This window comes from Tetrao urogallus, assembly GCF_951394365.1.
Source record: "Tetrao urogallus genome assembly, chromosome: Z".
Taxonomy (NCBI): Eukaryota; Metazoa; Chordata; class Aves; order Galliformes; family Phasianidae; genus Tetrao; species Tetrao urogallus.
This window is the reverse complement of record NC_136816.1, coordinates 37,667,794-37,681,109: the sequence shown is the minus strand read 5'-3', so window position 1 is coordinate 37,681,109 and position 13,316 is coordinate 37,667,794. Positions and strand designations below refer to the sequence as shown.

The window sequence follows — 13,316 nt, the reverse complement described above, 5'->3', positions numbered from 1 at the left end:
AAACCTGGAGGTGTTCAACGAATGTTTGGACGTTGTGTTCAGGGACATAGTTTAGTAGAAACTATTGGTGATGAGTGGATGGTTGGACTGGGTGATCTTGCAGGTCTTTCCCAATCTTGGTGATTCTATGATTTTGTGGTTCTATGATACTCCTAGCAGTATGAAAACAGATATTGGCTGGGCATTGTACTCGAAGTCCAAAGTATACTCAGTACAGTGGAAGCCATTCCACTGTTATAATTTCACAGTATCATAAAATATCTCATCTAGTTGGTGGGGACCCACAGGGGTCATCAGGTTTAACACTTGGCTCCACACAGCACCAACCAGAATTTAACTACAGCAACTATTACGAACAGAGAAGTGTTAATCTCTAAAACATTCAAGTAGCTCTTCCAGAAAACAGTATCTTAAATTGGAGTCACACAGCAGTATACCTGTTCACAAATACAGTATTTTCTGAAAAATTTGGGAATAGTCAAACTGTGTTCTGATCTATTGCTTAACATCAAAGTCCTGACTTCTGCAATTACACTACTTTATGTTCTTTATGCAAAATGCACACAGTATTGCTACACAATCTCCCCACCACATCCAGTTTCATAGCTTATAATTCAGTAGCATTTGAATTAAGAGTTGAAACATGCTGCTGGAATACTGTGCCACCAATCCCTCATCATTTTCTTCATACTTCTATCAATTCTAAGTACACCACAAATATTGTCTTGTTAATGTCTGTAAATCTACTTACACTGAAAGCTCACAAGTATTAAATGCAATATAAAGACTACAAATACTAAACATGTTCTTTCGTTTAATCTACGTTTCACAGAGCACCAGCTATTTTTCTTTACATACCCCCAAAAAAGTTTGTGTAACATGCAATTCCCAAAATTTCCTTTGTCTATATCCCTTGTACTTCAGCTATTATTTTCTAACATCTAGCTATTAAAAACAGTAAGCTTATGAGATCAGGGGGATTTAAAGTAGGAGAGGTAAATAAATTAAACATTGGTGAAGGCTGTAACGAAAAAAAAATTAAAGCAAAAAGAAATAACAGTGCAAAATAAAACAACACAAAAACTAAAACGAAACATTTGTGTTTTTTCAAAGATAAGTATATCTCACAAGATAAAAATTTCTACTGAGCAGAATTTAAAAAAACAAAATGGCGTGCTTTCCACCAATGACAGAAAGGGGCTATTCTGTGTTAAAATGAAATACAATTTTGCAAGAAATTGCTGCCCTTCAAAAACATAACCATGTAATTCATACATTGGCAGAATTTTGTTTCAGTTTTTAAGCACACGCTTAACCAAAGTTGTTCTCTTGAGGTGATCTGAAGAACTTAGATGCCATTTTCAGAAAGCTCTCATGTCACAGGATATTCAAATTCCCCTAAGTTTCTCTGGGCCTACTGGAGTTATTTAGACTACAGATTTCTGTACCTATCACAACTGCTTACCTCTTCTCTTTGGAATTCCACATGTAAATAACTTTTTAGAAAGTGCAGAGGTTTGAAATCTCACTGAGCCATATTTTAACAAGAGAGAATTGCTCTCTCTACAAATGCACTGCCATCTCAGGATTTTACAGGGCCACAGTTCTTTTGAGTTTAATAACAAGTGAAAACTTTCAGCAAAATAAACTTTAGCTTCATATTCACAGTTTTCATATTGAGTTGAGAGGGAGAAAAGACAAAACTGCAATACATGTATGCATAGCTGAGGTCTGGCAGCTAACCAGTACAAGGCTGGTAGGAACTTTTCACAAAAACTGGTCTGCAAGTTTTCCATTTTCAGATCCATAATGTTGGCACTAAACAATTTCAATTAGAAATTAGGATCCTCTATGTGTTTTACCAGTAAGGGCTTTCTGCTGAGGCCTCAGTGCCATGACAGGTGCTTCCTAATTAAAAATATAGGCTGACACCCACCTTTAAGATTGCAAAGTAACAATGAAACAAAGAATGAAGTATAAAAGCTTCCTGCCTGGAGAAGGAATGCCAGGTTTTTATATGAAACACATTTTCATTTCAAACACAAAGCTAGAAATTATGAAACAGATATTTCCTAGGGGCTAAATGAATTGTTTAGCCCTTCCTATGAAAAAAAATGTAACAGGCTGAGAACTTATTTGCTTTTAAAACATATTTATGATTATAGGTGAACACTTGGCACAATTACCTCAGAAATATTTGAGTAAAAAAAAAGGAGTTAAGTTGTAATTTACTTTCACATTTTGTGCATAGATCTTTATTTACTTGAAGTATTTAGTTTCTCATTTAAATTTTCATACAGTGGCTATTGACAGATATTTCCAAGGTACTCCGCATGAATCACAGAATCATAGAATAGCTTAGGTTTGAAGGGATCTTAAAAATCACACAGTTCCAACTCTCTGCCGTGGGCAGGGCTGCCCAGGGCCCCATCCAACCTGGCGTTGAACAGCTCCAAGGATTTGGCATCCACTGCTTCTCTGGCTATCTGTGCCAACGCCTTACTGCTCTTAGGAAGCCCTAATGCTTTTCAGCAAAAGACAGGCACAAGTACAAGCTTAATGGAAAACAATTCTATTAGACCTACAGTGAAATAAACAACACATTACAGTTATGTAATACATCTGGAAACCCATTATTTTTTTTCATTCAAATATTGTTTTTTCCAAGAATTGCTTCCTCCATGGACTACCTTCAGTGTAACATAATAAATGACAGCAGTCTTTACTTCCAATAAGCCATTTCAGCTTTAGGTCAATACAGAAATTAAAAAAGGTCTCACTGTGATTCCAGTACTTCAATTGCAGAGATAATGAGGAGCATTATTACTGGGGAATACAACAGAACTATACAGGACTACTTAACAGTGTTAAATAGCTCAATCTATTACTAAAGTTTAATTAAATCAATGGACACCACAAACACACTCATTTTTTCTTCAGAAGTTGGAAAACTAACTGAAAAAAGTATCTCTAAGCACACTGCAACTTCCTGACATACATAATCACACTACAATTCCACAGTGATCAGAGAAAACACCTACAAAGAACATCAGCAATGCTATGCACAAAGGCTGTGGAAAGATCTCCTTACCTGTGCTACTCCTGTAGAAAAACCAGTACTCTTGTACAAAACTAGTCCTATGGAAAGGATACAATTCAAGAGAGAACTCAGCACTACGTGCTGAGACCTCTGTCTGCGGAAGGAGCATCAGTGCTGAAAAGCCTGAAAGTAAGGAAATACACAATATGATAGACAGCATCATCTCCCACATGATCAATCACAAAATTTTTGCTTCTAGTTCAATGGAAAACATGGGAAGTGTTTCCCAATAGCAGCAACTCATTCACACTAAAGCTGCAGAACTTCACACCTATTACAGGTTTTTTGTAAGTATAGGCTTGGACCAGTACAGTTTCTGGCAAACTGAAGAAGTGTAAATAGATTTTAAGCAGTTTAATTTTCATTCAATTTTAAATATACATATATTTCAATCACCAGCTACTACAAGACAGTAAAGCCTACTCTCTCCAGCCACCAAGAAAATGAAAGTAGCAAATTACTTCTAGGCAGAGTATTTTCCTCCGCGTAGTAAAATAAATATATTAATAAAACACAACACAACAAAACCATTTACAGAACATTAATCTTCCCAGAACATTAGAAGAGCATAAATATTCGATTATGGACTATTTGGACAATTGGAAAAGGTCACCTTTTTAAGAGCACATTGGAGGAAACAGCAGCAAAATCACATCTAAAGAAGTTTTCCTTCGTGTTTTGATTTTTTTTTTACAAGCATGCATGCCTAATGTGTACTTGAGCTTAAAGGGTCTCAAATTTAGCTTTTCTAAAATTATACTTAAGAGAAACTAGACCCTAAACACAAGATCAAATTTTGTTCCCTTTTGCCTACCTTTTCAGACACACACACACAAAGTAACATAACTGCAACATGAACATCACTGTGACAAACAGAACAAAGCAAACTGAACAAGTCACCTTTTTACCAATTCTTTTCACACTGCTTTTCATAATACTGGCTTTAAGTTGAAAGCTTTCAGTGGGAAGGGCTTCCACTCCATGCTGTGCTTTCAATATCCAGTTCAGTAAGAAAACTGCAAATGGAAGTGGATGAAATTCATTTCAAAATTTCGCATGCTGTAATTTTCATCCTGTGTTGCCTACACAATGGAAACCAAATGTTGAAGGATTTATAATATCATTCTTTCATTCTAATCTATAATTCTAAACTCAGACTTTACATCTTTTTCATAGCAGGCTACCATAAGCCGTTGCTCTCATTTTTCAAGCATATCTTACAGTATGTTTAGCTCTGACTTCTCAAACTGATTTTCACAGACACACAGGAAGATTTCAGAAGATATAACAGGTTAGACAAAAATACTGATTTTTTTTTTTTTTTAAATGCCTATTTTTTAAAGAAAGAAAGAAAATGAGATTCAGTTAACAGCCAAACATCAAGTAATGAATGTATCTGAGAAGCAGAAAAGGGTAAGGGTAACAGCTGACCCTCTGCTAGCCCTACTGATATACTGCAAATAAGGTTGTGTCTGCAAAATCTTCATCTATATTCACACAGCATTTTGTACATACAATAGTGTTGAGGCCAGGCACAGAAAAAAGCACTAGGATACAAGAGAGATCACAGGCTGCTTAACTCAAAGTTCAACAGAAATGCTCTAAAAAATTTGTGAGCTAGTGTTAAGTTTCAGGAATTAAGTAGTACAGAGAATGGAAATTTCAATGACGGAAGTTTATAGGACCTGATTTTATTTTATTTTATTGTTATTTCATTTCATTTTTCTATCTGCTTATCAAAGGAATCTTTCATCACAGCCTTGTACATCACAAGCCAGATCATTTTACTGACTGCAGACGGGTAAGTACTTGGGCAAAATGGTAGATCCCTGTTAATTACCAGTAGTTCTTTTCCTCTGATTTCCATGCATTTTATTGTAATTTGACTTTAATTTAGAGCCAAATATTACTTGCTTGAATCAAATGTGAACTTTTGTTTTAGCATATTGAAAACAGCAACCCACACAACATTAAAAATCCTATCAGCTAAAAGTTAACCGTTCAGTACAATCTCCTTTTAAAAGCCTGTTTCATGTGCCCTTTTCCAATGTTTCTGTTTATAAGCAATTGTATTAACAAGAGTTTTAAGGACTCGTAAGGTATCTTACCATCAGATGATTTATGTCTATGTCCCTTGGATATATTTATATCCCTTGGAAAAAATGTACATCCAAATACCTTCTGATTTCTTTTTGATGTTTGCAAATGAAGCAACATGTCTGGATGATTATACAAATTAAAAAGATTAAATATACACTGTACTTTTACAAAACCAGGGAATGGCAAATACTTTACTTCTTTCAGTGTTGATTACCTTTTTGGGACCAGGCAATTAAGAAACATTCTCAACAAAATGTCTTCCCCTCCTCACTCCTCATCTCTCCCCTTCCAAACCAACATAAGGATTTTTTAAATCAGGTAATAGAGAATCAAAGGAAACAAAGCTCTGTAATCTTTTTTCCTCCACAAAATACTCTTCTTGTTTTAATTTTAAAACAACCCTTTCTAGTTCTTTAGGAACTGTCACCCCTTTGAGCATTTTTTTAAAATATTCTTTCATGTTTTGATAGTGATGGCGTCAGTTTAGAAACACAAGACATATTCCCCCAAAATGAAGCACAGTGCAACCCTAAGCAGGAAAATAACATGGTTTTAATGCACAGTGAAGGCAGAAAAGGCTTTTCATGCAAAACATTAGCGTTTAGTAATTCTTCTGCTGCACTGTCAAGCAAAGGAATGGTATTTTCATGTATTATTTCAAGCATTCATGACTGCATAATGAAAAGTGCTGTTTTATTAAAAGAGCAGGAAAGTTGTTTTAGTCCCAGTGTATGTGGGGAGAATTCATGAATTATCATTTGATATCTTGAACAGAAGTTCCTCAAAAATAAAATTCAATTTGACCAAAATTAGTCTTGACAACACATAATAATGGACCGAGATCTAAGCAAAGGTTTCAGATAGTCACTGTAAACTAGGCACCTGGCTTTATCACTCAGGACGTTTACCCAGGAAGCTGTTACCTACAGCCCTACACAATCACATTCTCAGTATTAAAGCACATTAAGTTTTTCTGTTCCACCTTAATCCAGCTGCCTGAAATGTAATTCAGAAATAATTGAAAAGAAAGATGCATTTGTACACTGACTATTTGTACACTGAGCTACTCTTAGATATCCATACATGATCACTGGACTTCGTTCTTCACAACGCAGATCAGCCACACGCAACTCATACAGCTGATAAATATTCTACAACTGTCAACAGTAACAAAGCTTGTGCATGGGGCCCTTGGTGACATGATGTCATTGGCAACTCTGCCCACAGCAGGAGGATTGGAACTAGATGATCGAATCTTTGACATTCTGTGATTCCATGAATTATTTGTTCAAGTTAGCTTCTAAAGAATTATATTGTTTATTCTCAGAAACTGTATTACACAATCAGAATTTCAATCGATAACAAGCACTTGTTCATGCATCAGCTTTCTCTAGAGCCAAATTTCCAACTTCTCTTTTTGCAAACCACTAAAACAAAATCACTGAATCATAGAATTTGAGTTGGAAGGGACACCTGGAGACCATGTAGGCCAACTCCTGCAATGAACAGGGACACCTACAGCTAAATCAGACTGCTCAGAGCCTCATCCAGTCTGTCCTTGAGTGTCCCCAGGGACAAGGCATCCACTACATCTCTGGGCAACATGTCCTAGTCCCTCACCACCCTCACTGTAAAAAACTTCTTTCTTACATCTAATATAAATATTCCCTCTTTAAGTTTGAAATCATTTCCCCTTTTCCAGTCACAGCAAATCCTGCTAAAGAGCCTGTTCCCTTCCTTCCCATAGCCCCCTTTAGATACTGAAAGGCCACAATCAAATCACCTCAGAGCCTTCTGTTCTCCAGGCTGAACAGCTTCAGCTCTCTCAGCCTGTCCTTGTAGGAGAGGTGTTTCATCCCTTGGATCATTTCTGTGGCCCTGCTCTGGATGCAGTTCAGCAGGTCCACATCTCTCCTGTACTGAGAACTCCACATCTGGACGCAGTATTCCAGGCGAGGTCTCACCACAGTGCAGAGTAGAAGGGCAGGACTACCTCCCCCCACCTGCTGGATGTACTTCTTTTGAAGCAGTTCAGGACTCATTCTAAATGCTTGATTTTGCCTCTTATTTTAAATTCAGATGAGAAGATGTTGATATCAGACTAGTTTATGCAGTATAAATTAGCAACTACAAGGACAGATCTGCTAAGGACTTTATCACCACTAGGTTGAGAATTTCCTTTCTACATTACTTTCTACCTCAAGTAAATTCAAATCACTTAGTCATGGAGAAGTTCCTTATTCCTACACCATCACTCAAAAATAGTCAATTTTAATACATTTGTAGACATCAGCCAAATGTTCTCCAGTGCTTTGGAAAAAGAAAAAAAATAGCCATGATGATGAATCTAGAATTTTCCTATAGTGAGGAAGTGAAATTCATGCTTTCTGTAGAAATGCAATTATTTCTTTTAGGAAAACAGAAGGCCTAAGGTGGTTTCTTGCTGCTGTTATGTTATCAAGTGCTTTATCTGCCCATACAGAAGTTCCTGTTTAGTGTAATACCTTTCTTTCCAGACGCCCAATTACAAGAAAAGACTTTAAACTAGACTGATTCATACCAGGTTGCATCTGAATATGCTTAGAAACTCTTTCTTTTGTTCATTTTATAGTAGCAGTGAAGCCAGATCTCACAGAAAGATTCTGCTACATGCTTAGACTGGGATTTCTCCCAGGGCTTCTCATATTCAGAAGACAGTCAAAATCTGTTCTCTCTGTGCATATCTTTTGTATATTCTCTGAGCAAATGCAAAAATCAATGCAGGTCCCTCACTACATCAGGAGCTCCAAAATGAATTATTCAGTCTTAAGTGTCATGATTTCTTCTGTTAACGTTTGTTTGAAATGGGAAGATTTCTAAACAACTACAGCAACGCACAATAGCCATGACAGATATCTCTAGAACTTTCATTAAAGCTTCATTTGGTTTTCTTTCTCCATGCCAAAGTATGGTCTAAAATAAGTGTGTATGGGGGGGGGGGGGGGGGAGAGGAAGGGGAAAGAAAAAAAGTGGTTCACCCATGTGATACTTTCCAGATGCTTTCCAGATGCTTCCAGAAAATAAAGGTCTACAACAGCTGGTATCTCAGATGTGCAGTATTCTTTCAGTGAAATCTGTCACGACATTGCTAGCTGGGAGATCTTTCTGCTTCCAAACAGAAGTCAATGTACTGACTGCCAGCTATCTTTGAAACAGCCCCCAAAGACATCTCTTCTCATGAAGAACTAATGACTCTGACTGTCCAGCATGGCCCTCTCCACACTTGGCCCCATTATAACAATGCAGGCTGTAGGAAAATCCACTTGAAGTGGCCATGAGGAGTATTCTGAAGGACTGACTGCACCAACTGCCACCATTCACAGTATGCTGCTTACTAACACTCATAAGCAGGACTATCTTTCTCACGCATAGAGACTTTTTATCAAAGGTTCATTTGCAATGACAATTTAAGTATTCCTTTTATAAACTTCTGTGTACTTCAGTAAGCTTTCTGGACAAGAATATACCATGTCTCCTCTCAGATATAAAGTTGTTTTTCAGCACACGTGCACACTTCCTCTGGCAACAAACACCTTCAATCACAAATTTTTGCTGGGATCCCTTTATTATCAGAAGTGCACCTATTGCTATCACATAAGGGTGAGAATTTTTCATATCCTAATCTGACACAGACAGCAAAGCTTTGTAATGCTGACTGTGGTATTAAGACATATACTTGGGAACACATAATGCTGCCTTCAGGCAGGTCTGTTCTGTAAGTGGGTTCAGTGCTATGGAGCAAGATGAGTTCTTTCCAAAGTCTGCTCTCTCACTCCAGAGAAGCCCGGAGCAGGGAAGCAGAGCAGGAAGAGGTAGGAAGCAGACGCTTGTGGGCTATAATAAAAACCAGTGTGTGATTAAAATAAAATAAAATAAAATAAAATAAAATAAAATAAAAACTGCCATTCCCCAGTGAATGTCTCAAGAAGAATTAAGCTTTCAAAGTACATTACATCCCCCTTTATTAGCACACTGCTGTCATGCAAACACCTGGGCACAGTGAAGAAAATTTATGTGCTTCATCTTGTCAGACAGATGACTGAAGAGAGATGTAGTAAGTATGCATAACCAAGAGACATGGATAAGACTGGATAGGCATTGGCAGTATTCTGCTTCTTTCTAAACTAATATTACGAGTTTTTGAATAAGAATCATAGAAGATATCCTGAGCTGGAAGGGGACCATAAGGATTACTGAGCCCAACTCCTGGCTCCATACAGGACTGACCAAAAATCAGACGCAATGTCTTAGAGCACTGTCCAAACATTTCTTGAACTCCACCAGCTCAGGGCCATGCCCTGTTCTGGGCTGACTGTTCCATGCTCACCGCCCTATGGTGCAGAACCTGCCCCTAGCCTCCACCTGGCCCTCCCATGAATATGAGGAAATGAAAAACAAATGGTAGAATTTTCTCACACAAAGCACAGGTAAAATGAACATCTTCTGCCAGAAAATGCAGTAGATGGCCAAAAATGTTAGATAAGCTCATGGAAGAAGAATACAGTGAGAACTACTGAAAGGTCAGGAACTTCAGGTGGCTCAGGAAGCTTCTGAGACTGAAAGAGGTGGATGCTGAGAGCTGGTTACTGGAAGGAGGGAAGTTATTTTATGCCATTCTCACTCCTGAAGAATTGCTTTCAGAAGACAAAACGTTCTAGGTCATTCAGTCCTCAAAACAGTCATTCAGAATAACATGGTTTTTTTTTCCTTTTCCTGTAAAAGAAATAAGGTACTGCTATATTTGCCAGACAAGATGATCATTTACTTTTCACTGAATGGAACTACACACTTAAATTATGCTTTCTGCCAAATACACAAAATATCTGTCCAAATATGGTTACATCGATGTTCTACACAAGCATCATAATTACCAGCATAAAGGATTCAGCCATGTTACATACATACGTTCCAGACTGCAGAGCCAAGCCCCTCCGCACTGTTCACCCCCACAGACCACACTGGCGTGCTGGCCAGGCACTTAAGCACCTGCCTAAGGGCATCACCCTCGCCAACAACCTCACTTCATCCCACCACAAAGGCATACAAACACCACCTCTAGATGCAGCAGCTCCCCCGGTTTTGCCTCCTGGTTCTGTCTTTCCCGTAACTCTCATTACACTGAGAATCTGATACATCTGGATCTAACAAATTACACTTTTGTTTCCTGCACAACTTTCAAGTGGAGAAGCCAACTAATAAAAAATTCTTCCAGCTGTTGGGTGAAACATACAACATTCACAGCTGTTCAGTGCTGCATGTAGCGGGAGAATGTGTGTCTTACAGTGATTTCAACTGCAGAAAATACAAATGAAGAGCTGGTGCATTTTTGTTGTTCTTGTTAGGGGTAGTACTTTTGTTACTCTGAGTTTTTTTCACCAACTTGAGCACACACACCAGTGTTTCTGGTTGAAACAGCAGAATTATGCAAAAAAACTCCCTCTATGTTTTGAGTTAGTGTGATATCCCAAATGCAAGAAGAGGAAAAAGTCTGAAACTGGTGAGCACTGCAACATCTGCACAGCGTACAGGCAGAGTACGAACTGGGAAGAAAGTCACTCACAGACTTCGCAGACGCTCCCAACAAACAGGACTCCACTCCTGCGGTGGAACTTTCTGGCAGCCGAATCCTATTCCTTACAAATATTCACAGCAAGGTTCAAAACATTTATCAGTCTTCCCCAAAGACCTTGCAGAAAACAAGCAGCCGTTCCCTCTGACGGCTGCGTCAGCCAACCGCACACCTCCAGGCGAACCGGCGACGGCCAGCCAGGCACGTGGCACTGCGGTACGTCAGCGCTACGGCTTTTCTTTTGGCACCGCCCGTCCCAGGGCAGCGTCGTGCCCCGCCGCCCCGCGCCCGCGCCGAGCCGCACTCACCCAGCAGCAGCAGCTTCAGCTCCCGCCGCGCGTCCCGCTTGTCGCGGCGCAGCTGCCGCTCGATCTCCGCGCTGATGGCGCTCCGCGCGATTTTTTCTGGTCGGCCGACAGGCAGCAGCCGGCTATGGCCCGCCGGCGGCAGGTGCCTCCGCCCGCTCGGTGCTGCGGCTGCCGGGCGGGACGGTGTCCGTCCCTCTGCTGGCAGTACCTCTGCCTTCGGGCCAGGCTGGGAGCTGCTGGCGGGTTAAGGACTATCCCTCTGCTGGAGAGGGCGCGCGGTTTTTGTTGTGGGGTCTTGTGCAGTCAGCTGCACTTCTCTCCCTGCCGAACCTTGAGTTTGGCTTACAGATACCGGCCCGTGTTTTGTAAGGAGTGCAGACTCGGGAGGTCCTTACATCCAGAAGTTTACTTGCCGTACCGCCCCGCCTACCCCCCCCAGACCACTGCAGCGGCAATGAGCGGCACTGTCGCCAGGGCATCCGCCGCCTCTAAAAGTGGGAAACACCACTGAGTGCAGGACCGCTGTCATCGGCCCCTTGGAGGACGGGGAGCTGCAAACCAGCTTCTGGGCTACTGGCGTACCAGGGAGAGAGCGGCTGCACTGAGCGCCGGCGCCGCGTGGACACCCCGTGGGACACCCCGTGTGTCCGGGAGCTCTGCTCACCTCGGCTCCTTCCGTGTGCGGCGCACGGTGGTCTCACTCCGCAACTGTGTCACACTGCACGTCCCAGGCTTGAGAGACTCATTCACGCGTTCACAGATAGCGGAGAGCGTGACATTTGTGACTTTCTTGATACGCACTATATCATACATATGGTATATTATATGGGACTCTTTTGCCCTATTGCAAATCTGCAAAATCAATATTTGATCTCTTTTCAACTTGACCGCAGGTAGATTTGCCTAGTTAGTTGAGGGATTTTTTTTGAAGGGGGGAAATATTAATGGGGAAGAAATGTTTACTGCACAAAAGCCAGACCTCTGATTTATAGTAACACTGATTATATGCTGAAATCATGCCACTGAAGACACCTTTTTTCTCCATTTCAATTTGTCTGTTTTTTGAAACTCCCTCAATTCTGATGCATTAGTCTGTTTTTCTCCTGACGTGTTCCTTCCCTACTAGTTTACTCACATTGTTGTGGCTTACCCCACAATCACAGAATCACAGAATGGCAGGGTTGGAAGGGACAAGGGTCATGAATCTCCAACCCCTGCCGCATGCAGGGCCACCAACCTCCCCATTTAATGCCAGACCAGGCTGCCCAGGGCCCATGCGATCTGGCCTGATAACGACTCTTGAACCTTCAGATGGATTTGATAAAGAGCAGCGGGGTTCTGACTCAGAGTCCATGCAACAATTACAGGTGAAACCACATGGAAATGGGAAAATAAAAAAATATTTATATGAGTATAACTGGTTGATTTGCCACAAAGCAACAACAGCAGTTGCATGTATCTATATCGTGAATGTAAAATATTTTTAAAACAAAGCTCACTATGTCCAGGTCTGTGCAACATAATCACCTCACCAGTTACACATGTGGGAGCAAGCAGTTACAAAGAAATTGCTTCATAATTTGAAAGGTAAATATTTCATGGGGTTTTTTTCTTTTACTCTTTTTACTCTTCAGGACGCATTCCTGACTTAAAAAACAGTGCAGGTAGGTTTTGGAGGAGTTGGGACCTTGATAGTGGACTTTCTTTGCGAATATGGCTGTTCTCCAAATAATGTCATTCACTGATAAACAGGTAAATATTTGCCCTGTGTCACAGCATTTGTTGAGCAGTACACAAAGTGTGAGATAAGTGCCAGAATTAAGGTTTCTTGGCAAAACACAGGTGCACACAGTACTACAATTACCACTGCACAGACAACTTTGCAGATTCAGATCCTGTCACTGTTCCCACATTATGGTTGGGTTTCCAAAGGAAATACAGAGTGTGTGCAACCTGCATTTAGACTCGAATATCTCTTACCCTGATTGGCATTACTCTAAAGCAAGATATTAACATCTACAGAAGAGTTTTCAGGGTTGTACCAGGTGAGCTTTTCTTCATCGTTCCACCTAAGTCCATCAGCCCACTTCTTAAGAAGCATAAAAAACATTCCCTTCTCAAAAGGAAAAGTTCCCAGTTCTCCCATCTGTTGTTCTTCAATATCAGCAAAATAAAAGCACTACGATACCACAGCCACAGG

The 13,316-nt window shown here is 40.3% G+C and overlaps 1 protein-coding gene across 1 annotated transcript in view; it reads right to left on the bottom strand.

The window, feature by feature from the left end:
• LOC306956928 (guanine nucleotide-binding protein subunit alpha-14-like) overlaps window positions 1-11,929 on the bottom strand; it is a gene marked incomplete at both ends in the record, with an annotated part of 56,842 nt that extends 44,913 nt beyond the window's left edge. Inside the window, 3 exon segments of the mRNA XM_079548259.1 lie at window positions 11,117-11,203; window positions 11,206-11,375; window positions 11,781-11,929. Of these exon segments, the coding sequence (XP_079404385.1) occupies window positions 11,117-11,203; window positions 11,206-11,375; window positions 11,781-11,929 (406 nt within the window).
• Between the last annotated feature and the right edge of the window lie 1,387 nt (window positions 11,930-13,316).